This window comes from Apium graveolens, chromosome 6 (genome assembly GCF_009905375.1).
Source record: "Apium graveolens cultivar Ventura chromosome 6, ASM990537v1, whole genome shotgun sequence".
NCBI lineage: Eukaryota > Viridiplantae > Streptophyta > Magnoliopsida > Apiales > Apiaceae > Apium > Apium graveolens.
Genome location: NC_133652.1, coordinates 132,209,201 through 132,223,549, shown reverse-complemented (window position 1 = coordinate 132,223,549; position 14,349 = coordinate 132,209,201). Strand labels below are relative to the sequence as shown.

The 14,349-nt window shown below is 34.0% G+C and overlaps 1 protein-coding gene across 23 annotated transcripts; it reads right to left on the bottom strand.

The window, feature by feature from the left end:
• Nucleotides 1-785: 785 nt before the first annotated feature.
• Nucleotides 786-4,837, bottom strand: LOC141665041 (ubiquitin-like-conjugating enzyme ATG10). 23 transcript variants are annotated; one of them, XM_074471009.1, is made up of 7 exons: nucleotides 4,248-4,837; nucleotides 3,982-4,052; nucleotides 3,659-3,783; nucleotides 3,474-3,571; nucleotides 2,747-2,911; nucleotides 1,649-2,560; nucleotides 786-1,339 (listed from the first exon to the last, which is right to left on the bottom strand). In XM_074471009.1, exons 1-4 carry the CDS (start codon nucleotides 4,372-4,374, stop codon nucleotides 3,547-3,549), a joined length of 348 nt encoding a protein of 115 aa, XP_074327110.1. In that variant the 5' UTR covers nucleotides 4,375-4,837; the 3' UTR covers nucleotides 786-1,339; nucleotides 1,649-2,560; nucleotides 2,747-2,911; nucleotides 3,474-3,546. The 23 variants fall into 23 exon arrangements, with proteins under 23 accessions (XP_074327110.1, XP_074327099.1, XP_074327109.1 ...); XM_074471008.1 differs by having other exon boundaries at nucleotides 787-1,335; XM_074471010.1 differs by having other exon boundaries at nucleotides 789-1,335; nucleotides 2,475-2,560.
• Between the last annotated feature and the right edge of the window lie 9,512 nt (nucleotides 4,838-14,349).

The following is a 14,349-nucleotide window of genomic DNA, read 5'->3' as shown; positions in this document are numbered from 1 at the left end:
ATCTGATCGAAATCGAACTTCTCAAATCAAACAAAAATCATAAATCGATTCCTGGGAACGTCCCGAGTGTATTGGTGGTAACATATTTTACCCAGAATCAACGAAATTGAAACCCCCAATTTCGAATTAAAAATATTCAAGAACATAAACCCTAATTCTAATCCGAGAATCAAACAACAATCAGGACATGTTATTGAACTATATTTTTGACATATAATATACCAAATTGACCAGAAAAATATTATCTACATAATGGAATCATCAAATCATATCAACAACATCAAGAACAAATTTTCATAATTTAATCTTTAATAAATTCGAAATAAAACAATTTAATAAGAAAAATACCTTGATTCACTACGCCATAGATTGGATTCCGCAACCCCAAGGAACCGTAACTAAAGGCCAAAAAAGCGTTGCTAAAGGCCAAAAAACGGCTATGGCGACTATTTTCCGGGGTTGCAATTTCAGGCGTTGCCATAGAGTTTTTTGCAACCCCGGTGACACCCTATTGCAACCCTTTTTTATCCGTTACAAAAACGTGCTATTGCAACAGCAATTGGGTTGCAATAGATCTTGAAAAGTGTTACAGTAGGGTTTGGGCTATCAGTGCCCACATGTGGGGTATCGATGCAACCTTTTTGCAACACTTTTTAGTGTTTTTTGTAACGCTTTTTAGTGTTTTTGCAACACTTTTTAGTGTTTTTTGCAATGCTTTTTAGTGTTTTTAGCAACGCTTTTTAGTGATTATTAGCAACACTATAAAGACCTAATGCAACGCTTTTATAAAAAAAATGTTAGGAACTATTTGTAAATTAACATGCCCATAAATAAGACCATTATCTTAAACCAACACAATCCACAATCCACAATCCACAAACCATAAACATCAGTCCACCAACCATCACCATACTACCACTACCTTCCCCATACTACCATCAGTTCCCCATATTACCACAACCTTCACCATCACCATACTACCATCCTTATACCACTAATTGTCTACCAACCATAAAAAAAGCGGAAGTTTAAACAAGTTAAAGTTACAATTCAAAATCTAAAACTGCTAGAACGCTTCTGACTAGGTAGAACCACCTCCAGTAATAGGAGTGACCATGGTAGCAAGAGTACCATCATCATGGTCACTTGAAATTGTATCACCTCCTGTAAAAGGCACATAGTATTAACTTCAATCTTTGATAACTTCATACATAATTGATCATTTCCAAGGTAAAACTGATGGTGATGGTTCAGAAGTTCATTCAGCAATAACTCAACTTCCTCAACAAGCATAACTTCACTCCCAACTCCTTTGAGCAAAGATAAAAGCATTAGCTGCCTAAAACAAAAGCAATAACCAAGTCAGAATTGTATCCTTTCTAGTTGTGCCATCACTGCTAGATGACAATAATTGGAAAATATTCGACTTCAGCAAATGAATTATAAACTCCACTGTGACAAAAAACTGGAAGTAAAATTCAGTAAATAAGATTCTAACCTTTCCATATGCAGAAAGTTTAAGAGCAAGTTCAAGAATGATCATATTAATAAATTCATAATCCAGATTAAATTTTAATGAAGCATGCAGTAGATGTAAATACACACATATAAAAATACAAATACTATATGTAATTATACAATTGCTAACCTTGGTGAGCAGTAGCAAGACTTTGATGAAAGAAACAAAAGATTTTCAGACAAATTTCTGGAGGCAATCTTTCCATCTCTTTTATATCTGAAGTACACACACTTGTTGGAGATTATATTTATATAAAGGGCCGTTTTTGCAGGACTTCAATCTCTCTCTCTCTCTGTGCTGTTACAATCTCTCTGGCACATCTGACAGTTTACTTTCCTATGGACCGATTCAGCTTAGCAATACTCACAAAGAATGGATGCTAAGGTAATAGAGAGGACAGTTACAACCCCAGTTTAGGTACTAAATCTTCAGATGTTTATTTATGTCTCATGTATTATGTCTTCACTTCTTAAGTCATCACTGATTAAGTCTGATTACGGTTTCTTATAAACAGAATGTTGAGATGTCCTAAATCTACATCATTATAGGAGTAGTCCGTTACTATCTAATAGAGAATGGGAACCCTGCCAGAAAACAAGTCGAAGCCTCTACATGCCTTTTGAAGGTCAATTGTAGGGAATGGCTTTCGAGCTATAAACAAAATTGACGTCGACTGGTATACACTGTTTAAATCCTGTTCGACCTAAGTTCCAACTTGTTCTTTAGCTGATGCCCTTTATAGTTTCCTGGTTCGAGCAGATTAAGAATCACCACGTAAAATAAATTAAAGATTCTCAATAAAATGTTTGTTTTTTGGATAATATGCAGCTCATTGCATAGTTTTTTTTACACATTTTGACCAAGATATGAGCGAATGACAGAATTTGTGATTAAGCGCCAAGTTAGAAGTTGCATTGATAACCAAATAAACAAGAATATCGCAGAAAAAGGTAACCTGGAATACAGTTCTTCCCATAGAATGTCGCAGCAGCCATCTATCCATTGGTAAAGTATCACACTGAACATGCAAAGTCAATACATCTGGTACAGAAAATGAATGTCAATATCATATGTTTACAGTGACAACTACTTCTTCTAAATCAAAGTATCACATTGAACGTGAAAAGTTTCCTGAAAGAGACTAGGGAACTCTGAGAGCTGCTGCCTTGTCTGAAAAACAGTCAATTTTCTATGCCAGCACCACTGCCACAACAATATTATAAGTACCTTTTTCTCTTTTACAGGATGGCTTGTTGTCTAATGTCTGCTATATGGTTCAGCAACCTCTTGCATATCAAACACAGTCTGCACTAGAGTCCGAAGTCCCAGATTGTCAAGAGCAGACTGGAGTAGCATGAAATTCATCATAGTTGTAATCATACTGGGAAATCACTAAAAGAAATGATATATTATTCAATCTTAGTGACTAAAAACACAAAGTTTGAATTGTTTAACATCCGGCATCAACAAAAACACACTCATGAAGATAAATACATCAAATCAAGATGATAATGTACTTGTAAGATATTATGCGATGTAACATAGTTCAAATATGCAGCCAAGAAATAGGTCAGAATCCCAATAACTATATAAGCAAGTAACGTGAGGTGAGCAACAATCCTCGGGTTCTATTGATATATATCTGATATGGGTACAATAAGAAAATAGTGAAGCCTTCAACTTTTTTGTTATCAATAAATCTCTAGATGAGTATACGTAGAATGCCTGAAACTCTCTTTAGAAAAATCAAGTTATTTGAGTCTAAGGTACCAGAAAAAACACTAATTTTTGATGTTGAGGAAGAGTAAAGGATGGCCATAAGCCTCAATACACCCGACTTGATAGAAAAGAATTAATTAGGAATAACCAATTATTTTAGCAGGGTATATATGTGCGTGAGAGTATGTTCCAGAGAAAATTCAAATAAAGTGATAAGTACAGCAAAAGGATGTACCTCTTGAGTTATGAATGTCCATTTTGATTCTGTCAGCAACTTGGAAGAGTTAGCAGGGAGGTCTTTCTCAATGTCATCTAACATAAGAGGTTGTCCATCTGTATACAGTGTAATGCTTATAATTAACTTGGTTCAAAGCACAAATAAAATTATATATATTATAACTAAAACAAAAAAGTACATACTTGACTGCATTTGTAATGAGATCAAAAGGGTTAGATCCACCAACAATAAACACCAGATGACTCCATTCAAATATATCTAACACCTGGATCTCTTGCAATTCACCATCATTCTCATCATCTAACCACTACAAAAAAACACACACACAAACATATACATAATAAATCATAAAAATTTCAGCTAAATACTGACCTTCCTATCCTAAAATCAACACAGTAATGAAGACCTATCCTAAAATCTGATGAAGTCGAAGGCATAAAAATTACCAAGGCATTATACATACACTGCGATAAAATCAGCACATATAACTATATTACAAATGTACCTCAGAGTCACATTTGCCATAACAAAGTCCTGAAGTCCAAATCCTGGACCTCTTTCGGAAAAAGAAAACTGCTAAAGAATAAAGAGTTAGTAGAAGTGCCTAAGACTAATAACATCAATAGCAGATTAGCAGGTAGATTACAATCAACACAATGCTCAAATTAGAAATCAACATCTCTAAACGCGGCACAAATTAGAAATCAACATCACTTGCTTTAACTTTGGAACTGTTATAGCAGACAAAGAACCTACAAACGCGGCACTCACCATCTCTAAACGCTGCATTCGCAAGCTTCAGAAAAGTCGTTTCCAGCAACCTAAATCTCCAAACATCAAGCTCCATCTCATCAACCGACAGCTCATCAACACAACCACCTCGTACAACGATCTTCATAATTCAAAAGTGTTGTCGGTTGTAATAACCCGAACAATTGAAAAGAAATCAACCGATAAAAATTAAACAATTATTTGTGACTTACAGGTCCGATAATGATAAGAAGGTAAACAATAAATTGATAATTAAAAATAAATTTGAAAAATTGCACATGAACAGAGCTATAATTTGAGACAATAATACCAGATCAAATTTGATTCCAACTAATTGCAATTAACAGAAATTAGGGTTTCGCCTAATTGAAAATTGACCATCTCTATTCAATCTAAGGTTTTAGTGTGAAGAAAAAAGCTAGGGCTTATGTATATGTATAGGGCTTCTGGATCTGTATGTGGGTTTTTGAGGGTGGGTTTTGAGAGAGCCGGGAGAGAGAGAAAGGGGTGAGAGAAGCGGGGGAGAAAGTACTGAAAAAAGAGGGAGAAAGTCGGGGGAATGAAAAAAATTAAAGGGGGCAAGTGTTTCAAAGTAGGGGAAAGTACGAGAGCCTGTTATTTTATTTTTAAAAAGAGTAATTTAGACATCGGTTTTAAGAACAACAGATGTGTATAAACTAATTTAACATCGATTTTAGTAAAATTGATATAAAATATTTCATTAACATTGGTCCGCAACTTAATTTTCAACCCTGCTCCCATCTCAAATCTCGGCCCAAATTTTATTCAAAATAAACACTCGGCACAATTTTTTTTTTTCAAATTTAAATTATTAAATTCTTTTTTCTTTTAATAAATATATATTTTTAACACTTAATTATAAAAAACTAAATAAATTCAACAATATATATTGTAAATCACTCCACCAGTGACTTGTTAAGTTATAAAACTTTCAACTGATAAATATATTATAAATTATTTCACTAATATTATTAACTTTAATAAAAAAATAAAATATATTTTTCAATTATTAACTCATTTCTATGTAAATAATTATGTAAATAAAATATGTTATTTAATTTGGTAACACATTTTGACTATACCGCAACATCAAAAAATAGGGGTTGCGATAGACATGGTTTAGAAGGCTATTATTACACTTTTGTTTGCAACCCCAGTGTGAACGGTTGCAGAATCCAATTTACGGCGTAGTGGTAATAAAGAAAAACGGCAATTCGCCGGAGTTCGTGTTCAAGGTCACCGGACTTTGCCCGGAATTTTTATTGAGTCATCGATTGTGTTTATTGTTGGTTTAGCTGAGTTCCTGATATCACCCTTATCGAGTTCAAGCCAAAAATCGGAGCAAAAAGAGCTGAGAGCTGCCGGAGTCAGGCGCCCGGTAGTGTAGCCGGTTTCTAGGCAAACCCAGATTCCGGTGACCTTCATCAGGTCCCCGCCGTCCAGCCACCAAGCCCAGCCCCCGTTTGATCCATTTTCCTGTTCTGTTATCCCTTAATCTATGTTACTGGATTTTCTTTTTAAAAATTAATCCAAAAATTCATTATTTATTTTCTAAAATTCATTTTTAATTCCAAAAATCATTATTTTTAATTCTGAAAATTATTTTTAATCCAAAAATAAATCTGAATTTTGTAATTAATTAATTTTAGTTAATAATTAATTATTTAATTAGTCAATTATTTAAAATATTAATTGATTAATTAATTTAATTATTTATTAATTAATTTTAATTGATTATTTAATTAGATTTAATTATTAATTATGATTTAAAAATTCTGAAAAATAGTTTCGAGCTTTAAAATATTATTTTAAATTATTTTCAAGACTCGATAATTATTAGTAAATGATTTTAAAGTCAGATGCGGGTGTTTGAACCCTATTATTTTATTATAAATGATTCGGAGACCCGTTTTAATTCCGAAAAATGTTCAAAAATTCGTATTAAATACCTGGAAAATCATTTTAACCCCGAATCTTCTTTCAAAAATTATTTTGATCGAATATCCTGTATGTTATGTGCTACGTGCTATCTGATTGATGTGTTATATACCTATGTGGTTATTGTTTGACTGTTTTAGTCATAACTTTCAATCCATAAACCGAATTTGGGTAAAACGAAGGGTAGATAAAATCTTATGACGTCTATGTGACGATTAGAATGATATGAGATTGAGTATTGATAGATACTTGTGATGCCTAGAAGAGTAAGCGAGGCATAGAAAAGAAAGCCAGTGATCAGTAAATAGAACTGAAGTGTAGAAAAAGAAAGCAAGTGATCGATGAATAGAAGCAAGGCATAGAAAAAGAAGGAAAGTGATGGAAAAGTAAAACTGTTAGATGGGTACAAGTAAAGTTGGAAATCATCTGTGATAAGGCAAGTACTTCTGAACCTTTCTTCAAGATATGTTGCAAATATTTTCAAACTTTCTCATAACATGTTGCTAGTATTCAAAATAAATCATGTTTTGTTAGGTCATACACACTGTAGAAGGGGGTTGAATACAGTGTCTAGCACAATCAAATCGAATATAAGAACTCGAGTAACAGAACACAGATTTTATTCAACACAATAAACTCTGTTACAAAGAACTGATCTCTCTCAGTGATGAACAAATTATCACGAGAGCTGCTAGGGTTACAATAAATAATATTCTCGAATAATATATCACATATAGTGTAAACTCTATGTTGTGTTTATATAGACACACAGTTACAAGATAATCTTTTAATTGATATCGAATATGATTCTGTATCCTAAAATTTATCAATCAGTTATCTTTTCTTTCAAGTATTATATTCTTCATAGAATTCTTCTCCATGCATATTTCTTTCTGTTTTAGTCTCGATCTTCTTTCCTTTCAATCAGCCTCCTTCCTTATCTGAAAGTCTCCTTAAGTCCTGATATTATCTCCTGATAAATATCTTCTGATAACTTAAGTTCTGATATTTTAAGTCCTGACTTCAGTATAAGTACTGATTTCCAGTTAAGTCCTGATTTATCCTGTTAGTTAAGATCTGAAAACTAAACAAAAATCATCATTAGACATGACATCACAAATATATCTAACAATCTCCCCCAACTTGTAAATTAGCATAATATACAAGTTCAACAGATATTTGATGATTTCAAAAACATTAAGTACAAATGCATGAGAATTTGACTAGATAACTACAACTTACAGTCCTTACAGCTTTACCATCCTTAAAGTCTGATTTCAGCTTCAGTCTGTATATCCTTCAGAATTTAAGCAGTTGTAGATCTTTGACTTGGCTTCAGTATGTGATCTCTATAATATCAGGAGTTGTTCTGAGATAGTTCTTCAACAAACTTTTCTCAGCATATTCAAGTTCATTCTGCATCCCCCTTTTTGCATCTTTAAGTTCAACTGTATCTTCACCTGTTTGAAAGATAGCAGCCCTGAGATCATTTATTTTTGCTTTCCTTGTCTCCTAATTCAGTCTGATGATATAGGCTTTATCAGACTCTAGATTGAATTCAAGTCCCTTAATACTAGAAAATGTAGTGATGATTTTTGCGGTACTAGGCTTCATTTCAACAATATCACCATTGTGATCTCTATACTTAGGAAAATATGGTCTGTCAGACTTTACAGAATAAAGTCTCTTCTGTCTTTGAATATCAGATTTTAAATAACTGGTAGCACCATCTGTTGATCTGTTCTTTACTTAAGTAGGAATAGAACATGTTCCAGTTCTTCAAAATACTTCAGTCTAATAGCATTCTTCCTAATCTGGAATACCCTCCCATCTATCATAAAGTATAACATGACATCTTCTTTCAACACAGAATGGTAAACCATTTGTACAGATTCAAGTTGATTCAATCTCTCAGGAGTTGCACCTACTCCTGGTTCACTTAAGGAAGTTGGATCATTGGTAGTGTTGTGTATTCTCTTCTCTTTAGAACTACCCAATCCTAATATGTCTCTAGCTTCCTTTCCTTGAATAACTCTTGCTTCAAAACCACTTGATGTAGACTTCAAAGATTGAGTCTGTTGAGCTTTGGTAAATCCTGATAGTAGACTGGTAGTAGGTTTAACATGAGCACTGTCAGAGGTTAATGTGCCCTTCTTCTTATCTTCTGATATCAAGCCAACTTGAGCTATGTCAGAGGTTGCTTGCTTCTTTGTAATATCAGAACTTACTACATCTTGACTCTGAACAACTTGAGCCATGTCAGAGGTTGATTGAGAAATCTTCTTTTTCTTTTGAGTAAGACTAGTATCTTCTTCATCAATTATTTCCTCATCCATGATTGGCATATAGACTTTTTCAAAGTCATCAATTTTAGCTGTAATAACCCCAATTTTGGGAATTTTTGAAACCCTGATGAATAGTAACTTTTGTTGATGATGCTGATTAAGGAAAATTATCAGACCACGCTATATAGGAGTACTGTTATGGAAATTCTAAGATCGTATTAGTATTCCATAAAGTAAATAAGTGTATGTAAAGATCGTCAGAATCCAAATTCGAACACTTTGATTTTTCCCGAAAATCCACCAGATACCGAAAGAATTGAGTATAAGGTAACATGATTAAAAGGATTTTAATTCAAGGATTATAAGAGGGGATTATAAGAGGGGATTATAAAAGGAATATAAAATATTGAGAAAGGTTTAGGAAACCCAAGTAATAAGATCCCGGGTATGATCCCTCAAACGATAAACGAGAACAAAAGTTAAGCGAACCGTGTAACAGATCAGCGATCATTAGCCAAGTAATTAGGAGTTAATCAAAGGGGTTAGTGGAGGATGATGTCATCACACCAACAAGAGGAGGACAAGTGTAACAAGATGACATAAGTAGATGACATAAGCATGACCAAATGGGAAGGGTTGGTTGGTTGATTGTGAGCCACACAATTTTTACCATGGTAAAAGGTTTATTAACAAACAAAAAGGAAGCAACCAAGCAAACACATTCATTTCTCTTCCCCCCATCTCCTTGCTCACGTTTTTTTGAAGAAAAACAAGAAGAAAAATTTCCAAACCCAAGCTCCACTCAATCATAATTCAAGAGGTTTGTTTCTTTGGATCCTATATTTCATAACTAAGAAGAGCAAGTAGTTTGAGTGCTTGAATCAAAGGTTTTCTATCTCAAACAAATCATTTTAGTTTAGGGTGAATAGTAACTTTCAAGAACAAATTTTTGATTCTTGATTTTATTTGTAAGGTCAAGGTAGCTTAAGCATAGATTAAGGCTTCCATGGGCATTCCAAGAATCTTTCATTGATTAAAAGCTTCAAGGAAGGTATAAAACTTCAAACCCTAGTTTTACTTTGAATATTTAGGAGTGGTTTTGATTAATATAGTTCATGAGAAGCATGATGCTTGTGTGTTTAAAGTTTGGTTGGGTTTGTAGTGATTGGATTTTAATTGAGGTGTTGATGATTATTAATGGAGGAGTAGTAGTTTAAATGTTTAAGCATGAATTGAACCTTGTTTGATTTAGTAGTTTGGTTGAATTTGAAGATAGTATGATATTGGATTAAATTGAGATTCTTGGGCTTATTATGACTGAAATCAGTAGCATTGATGTGTATCTTGAGTTGTTGTTGATTGGTAGTTGGATTAATATGATTTGGAATGGTAAAATTTGGGAAATCGCGTAAACATAGCCGTCGTAATGCCCGATTTACCTTAGACTGTTTTGTTCTTAACTTCAGGACCCGTGAACTCACTGTTAGATTCTGACCATTGCCATGTTTAGATAGTTCATTTTACGAGCTTCGTTTTGATGTGTGGTTCGCTTGAATCCGATGTACGGTTTAGGAGAAACGACCGTTTTAAGTAACGGCGTTTCGCGAACGAACCATTACCCCTCGCCTTACTTTGAAACCTTGGTTAAGGCCCTTAAATGACTAATTGGAGTATGAAACAATTATGTAAAGTGGATTAGGCAGTTGGTAGAGTACTCGCAAAAGAATCACCTTAAAATTTTTAATGGTTAATTTATTAAAAATGGTGGAGCCGAGGGTACTCGAACGACTTATGTGATTCGTTAAGCGTAGAAGTGACCATAAGCGAACGTTAGGGTTCAATTGGTTAAAGTCTAGTTTCTTAAGTGACCGGGGTTTAATTCCGACTTATGTTGTTGTTCATAGGTTATCGGACCCACTCTAAACTTAAGTCTATCCGGGAACACTCAGGCAAGTTTTCTACCCGTTAAACTGTTGTTGTGATGTATATATGTATATGCATTATCTTGTGATAGATGCATGATTGTTATTAGCAAATCTTGCGATATATTGGAGCATGCTGATATGGTTTATATGCATGTATGTTTTGTAATCTTGATATCTAATTGTTGATTCAATTGCTTATAAACTGCATAATACATATGCTAGAGATAAGCAGTAGTTGCGTATGCCCTTAGTATAGGGGACCCAAAGGTGAACATTTTTTAAACCGGGAGTCGATGTTCCCGAGTATATTATATATATATATATTTATATATATATATAGATATAGTTTTCAAAACTATTAATTGAATAAGGTTATTTCGATAACTTTATTTTATTTAATGAATATTAGTTGAATATTTATTCGAGGACTTATGACTCCGTTTATTTTATTTAATGAATATTAGTTGAATATTCATTCGAGGACTTATGACTCCGTTTATTTTATTCAATAAATATTATTTTAAATATTCATTCGAGGAATTACGACTCCGCTTATTTATTAAATAATATTCTTTATTTTATTAAAGAATAATGTTTCGATAATCAAACTTATTTTCGATTATTCAAATAAAGATCGTACTTTCGTATAAGTATATCTTTGGTTATTTATTATTCATTTCAAGTATGAGTTTTAAAACTTCTACTTCAATTATTTTTATAGAGATTATCCTTTATGGGAATATTATTTAAATAATAATATTCAGATATTTTCTAATATATCGGGACTGATTTATTTCATTAAATCAGCATTACTCCAAATATTCTTAAAAATGTTTTCGAGTCTTCAAAATGATTTTCAAAAGTTAGAGTGGATCCCAAAACTCATTTTTATATTTAAGATCTTCCTTTCGAAGGGGATTTAAATACTCGCTCAAAACCTGGCTCTGTGGTGTATTTTATATTCGCAACGAGGTTGCTATTTTGAGAAAAGATTTTGATTACTTTCCCAATGTTCGGGAAGTAAGTTCATCTATTTGAGTCGGCATAAGCAACATGGGCTCAGTGGGCGTCCATGAAAGTGTAAGTGGCTCAGTGGGAGTCCATCCATGCGTAAGTGGCTGAGTGGCAGTCCAACATAGGTCCTCATGTGGCCAGGGTGATGACCAGTGGGGAATTCGTCCATCTACTAGTAGAAAAGGTGACTTAATTGGTATCTTTGCCTGATCAGCAAGATATCAGGTTTATGCCAAGATTTTCTCCTTTCCAAATTCATTGGATATTGCAACTCTGTTTATAATTTTCATAACAGAGGTTTTCAAGGAGTGTATGAAATGTATACATATATATAGGTGTATATATATATCGGGACTTAATGAAGTATCTCGTAACTTCATTATTTATAATGATATTTCAAAGATTGAATCTATTCAAATCTTATCTTGTAGTCTCATCTATGTGATGAACTTTTGAAACGGATTATACCTTGAAAGGTCGTAGTTCAAGTAGTATTCGGAAAAGATATAAGTATATTGGAGTATCTTGTAACTTCATCTTTTCAACTTATATCTAGTTAATGATTATCTTATGCATGACAAAGATTTTCAAAAAAATATTGAGACAAGGTTAGATATATGAGATCACCTTGCAACGATATTTTTATATAGTTATAAACTGGAACTCTATGTATATTATGCATGGAAGAGGATTCTAAGATTTTGAAAATTATATATACATATATACTGAATATTATGTGACTTCGTCGCATTAAGATATCAAACTTGGTTCATTTCTTTTGACCAAGACTTTCATGAGTACTATGAGAATGCTCATATATTGTTAATTATTATACATATTATTTCGGTGGGCTTGTTGCTCACCCTTGCTTTCTTCTTTCATCACACAACAACAGATATATAAGATGAACAGGATCAAGCTCCCAATTCGTGAGCGGATAGGAAACGTTCCGTAGTTTCCTGTAGGCGTTGATGCCGTTGTAGCTGAGGTAGGATCTACCAATAGGCTAGGCTTTCAACTTTTGATGTACCAGACTTATGTATATTTATGAATTGTAATAATGGTAACGAATATGTAAATTATTCAGAAACCCTTTTTAAGGTGAAATATTTTATAATTGTGGAATAAAATGACTTGTGTTATTTTTGATATTCATCTCTGAGACTATAACTTGTGGTGTGTGTGTGTATATTGTGGGGTCATAGTACACAGTAGTTGGTTGACTGTTAAGATTAAATATTGATAAGGGAGATGGAACTCATGACAACCCGAATCCCCGACCCCGGATTTTGGGGTGTTACATTAGCTTTGCCCTTGAACCTTGGATCTACCTCCACTTGTGATTTGGCCTTGGTTGCCTCAGAAATTGTCTTCTCTTTTATCACAATGCCCTTAGGCTTTGGAAGTTTCTTTTCAGCAATGAAAGCTTTAGACTTGGATTTGACATTTTTTGCTTTAAGTCTGGCTTCTTCTTCCTTCAGACTTTCAAGGTTCATACCTGGATTGTCTTTAAGAAATAATCTCTTTGAAATCTCTTCATCCAGCTTCTGTAGCTTGGGGTCTTGATAATAAACAGTTGTTTCCTTCCCCTTGAGCTTCAGTGTCTGCATAAACTTCTGTGATTCTTGACTTTCACCCTGTATCAGAACATCAGGCCTAGTCAAAACTTGTTTACCATACCTTATTCTTCTATCAGCATCAGAGCTTGATCTCTGTGTAGAAATTTCAGCTTTCCTAGATGAAGAACCTTGACCTTGACCATGACCTCTACCATTTTCAGAGTTTCCCTGGTCATCATTTCCATCATCCTTACCCTTCAGTGGTTGAATAGATTTGTATTTTGACTTAATCACTTTCTCCCCCTTTTTGGCATCAGCAGGTAGAAGAAGAGAGACAAGCAATTCCACTGAGGATTGGATCTCATTGAGTTGAATTTGCTAAGAAGCTTGATTCTTTAGAATTTCATAAATCTGATCTTGTTGCTTCTCCTGAGTCTTTTCAATATACCCAATTCGGTCAAAGGCTGGCTTAAAAAATCTGTTCTTTTCCAATTTTACATTCATATCTTGCTGGATCAGTGATTCTTGAATTTTGTTCACCTTGTCATGGGTTATTGAGTGTTGACCTTGAAGGTGCCTGGTACTCAATGCAGTAACTCTATGCTGTGCCTTGTAATCATCATTTATCAGCATTTCATCAGCTTTGGCCAGGTGCTCAGCAAGTATGTTTTGAGTTGCAACAAAATCAACTGTGTTCCACTCCTTTCCTCTAGGAGTTTCACTCCAAGGTACTGGTGCATCCTCTCTAACAAACTTCTTGATTAGATCAGCTTTGGATAGAGCTTGTTGAGGTGCATGTCCAGATGGACCAGCTGCATCAGCATCTACATTTGTAGCAGCTTCACCAGTAATTTCAACATTGTCAGCATCAGAACTTACAGAGCCTGCAGTATCAGTATCCTCTGATAGAATAACAGTATGTGAGGTTATAGAGGTTTCAACATCATTCTCTAAATTCTGATATGTAACTAAGTTCTGATCAACATCCAAATTTTGATGCCCACCTAATATCTAATCTTCAGCATCTAGATTCAGAATTGGTATTGTTGGAATATCTGCATTGAAATTAGCATCTAGAAGTGGTGTTGTTGGTGGAATAACTTGAGTGGGTGGAGCTTCCAAGTACAGAACATCAGGTACAACCAAGTTGTGAATATCTATTTCATCACTTGTACCTGGATCTTCAGCATGTACTGGATTATTAATAGGAGACACAGGAGGTGTAGGCACTTTCTCTGGAATATCCTCTTGTTCTTGAATAGGAGACTTGTGAGCTAACTCAGCAGTGGGAAGTAATTCAATTACTATAGGTTCTGTTGGGATCAGAGATTCCTGACCCCCTTTCTTAGCTGCTGCTTCC

Excerpts from the sequence above, each read along its gene's own strand:
- LOC141665041 (XM_074470998.1), bottom strand. The coding sequence starts at position 4,374 with ATGAAGATCGTTGTACGAGGTGGTTGTGTTGATGAGCTGTCGGTTGAT. Across the intron at positions 3,572-4,247 it reads GAATGCAGCGTTTAGAGATG|ATGGACAACCTCTTATGTTA; the intron begins GTGAGTGCCGCG and ends CACTGTATACAG. Across the intron at positions 1,336-3,473 it reads GGACATTCATAACTCAAGAG|CTAATGCTTTTATCTTTGCT; the intron begins GTACATCCTTTT and ends TGTTTTAGGCAG.